This window comes from Primulina tabacum, chromosome 8, assembly GCF_025594145.1.
Source record: "Primulina tabacum isolate GXHZ01 chromosome 8, ASM2559414v2, whole genome shotgun sequence".
Taxonomy (NCBI): domain Eukaryota; kingdom Viridiplantae; phylum Streptophyta; class Magnoliopsida; order Lamiales; family Gesneriaceae; genus Primulina; species Primulina tabacum.
Window position 1 is genome coordinate 24,415,196 of NC_134557.1, and position 1,566 is coordinate 24,416,761.

General features: G+C 43.6%; 1 protein-coding gene across 1 annotated transcript; it reads left to right on the forward strand.

The window, feature by feature from the left end:
• Nucleotides 1–494: 494 nt before the first annotated feature.
• On the forward strand, nucleotides 495–1,073 carry LOC142554658 (uncharacterized). Its single transcript, XM_075665323.1, has one exon. The coding sequence runs from the start codon at nucleotides 495–497 to the stop codon at nucleotides 1,071–1,073; it is 579 nt and encodes a 192-aa protein (XP_075521438.1).
• Nucleotides 1,074–1,566: the final 493 nt, after the last annotated feature.

The window sequence follows — 1,566 nt, forward strand, 5'->3', positions numbered from 1 at the left end:
CAGGCCTTCCAATATCTTAAAAGACATCTGGCCGAGCTGCCTGTCTTAGTGAAGCCAGAGTCCGAGGAGAAATTATTTGTTTATCTATCCACTACAGAGTATGCTGTCAGCTCAATACTAATAAAAGAAGAAGGCTCTGATCAGAAGCCTGTCTATTATGTCAGCCATGCTCTAAGAGGCCCCGAGCTACGTTAGAGTGAGGTGGAAAAAATAGCTTTGGCTTTGGTCATGAATGTCCGGAAGCTGCGACCTTATTTTCTGTCACATCAAATCATTGTGCTTATTTATAGTCCTCTCAGGAGGATTATGACTCATTCAAAAGTATCCAGACAGATGATCAAGTGGACAGTGGAGTTGGGTGAGTATGATATTGAGTATAGACCCCGGGTTGCCATCAAAGCACTGGCCTTGTCATATTTCTTATCAGAGATGGTTCAGCCTGATGGAGAGGAGGTCTGGAGAGTATTTATGGATGGGGCGTCTAGACTTTCAGGATGTGGGGTAGGAGTGGTGATCATAGATCCCCGGGAGAGAAGATTAAACTGGCACTAAGAATTGATTCCCGAGTAACTAACAATGAGGCAAAGTATGAGGATGTTTTTGCCGGTATCCGAGCTGCCCGGGAAGTTGGAGCTTCCCGGATCATTTTGTATTCTGATTCACAATTGATTACTCAACAGATAAAGGGTGTTTATGAGGCTAAGGATGACATGATGCTTAAATATTTCAAGCTCATAAAAACACAGGAAGAAATTTTTGTGGATTGGAGTATTGAGCAAATATCCCGGGAAGAGAATGAGGAAGCAGATGCTTTGGCGAAGATGGCCGCCTCTTTATCAGAGGTCATTACCTGGGAAGTATTGCACGTTTCCCGGCTAATCCTCTCCACTGAAGAAGAAACGATACCGGCACCAGATGATTCATGGATGACACCCCTGATAAGATTCATTGTACACAATGAATTTCCTGAAGATAAATATCAATCTCAACAAATCAAAAGACAAGCTCCCATGTTTGTTCTCTTAAATAATATCTTGTACAGGAGATCATTTCAGGGACCTCTACTTAAGTGATTATCTATGAAAGATGTGTATTATGTCCTCCAAGAGATTCACGAAGGATGTTGCGGAGAGAATCTCGGAGTAACAGCATTGGCCCGGAAAGCCATGCTTGGTGGATTTTGGTGGCTAGCCAAGACTCTGCCCGATTGGTCCGGGTTTGTGCGGGTTGTCAACATCATTCAAATTTTTAACACAGCCTGACCATCCTCATGAAGCCTATCTGGACATCTTGCCCGTTTGACCAATGGGGCATGGACATTGTTGGTCCCTTTACAGTTTCCCGGGCTCAAAAGAAATTTCTGCTGGTGGCCGTTGATTATTTCTAAATGGGTAGAGGCCAAGCCCATGGCAAGAATTACTGAGCAAGAAGTTTTGAAATTCCTGTGGAAGAATATTGTATGCCGATTTGGAGTCCCTAGGAGACTAATCTCAGACAATGTGAGGCAGTTTTAAGGGAAGGAGATAACAGCGTGGTGCCTGGAAATGAAAATCACTCAGTCTTTCA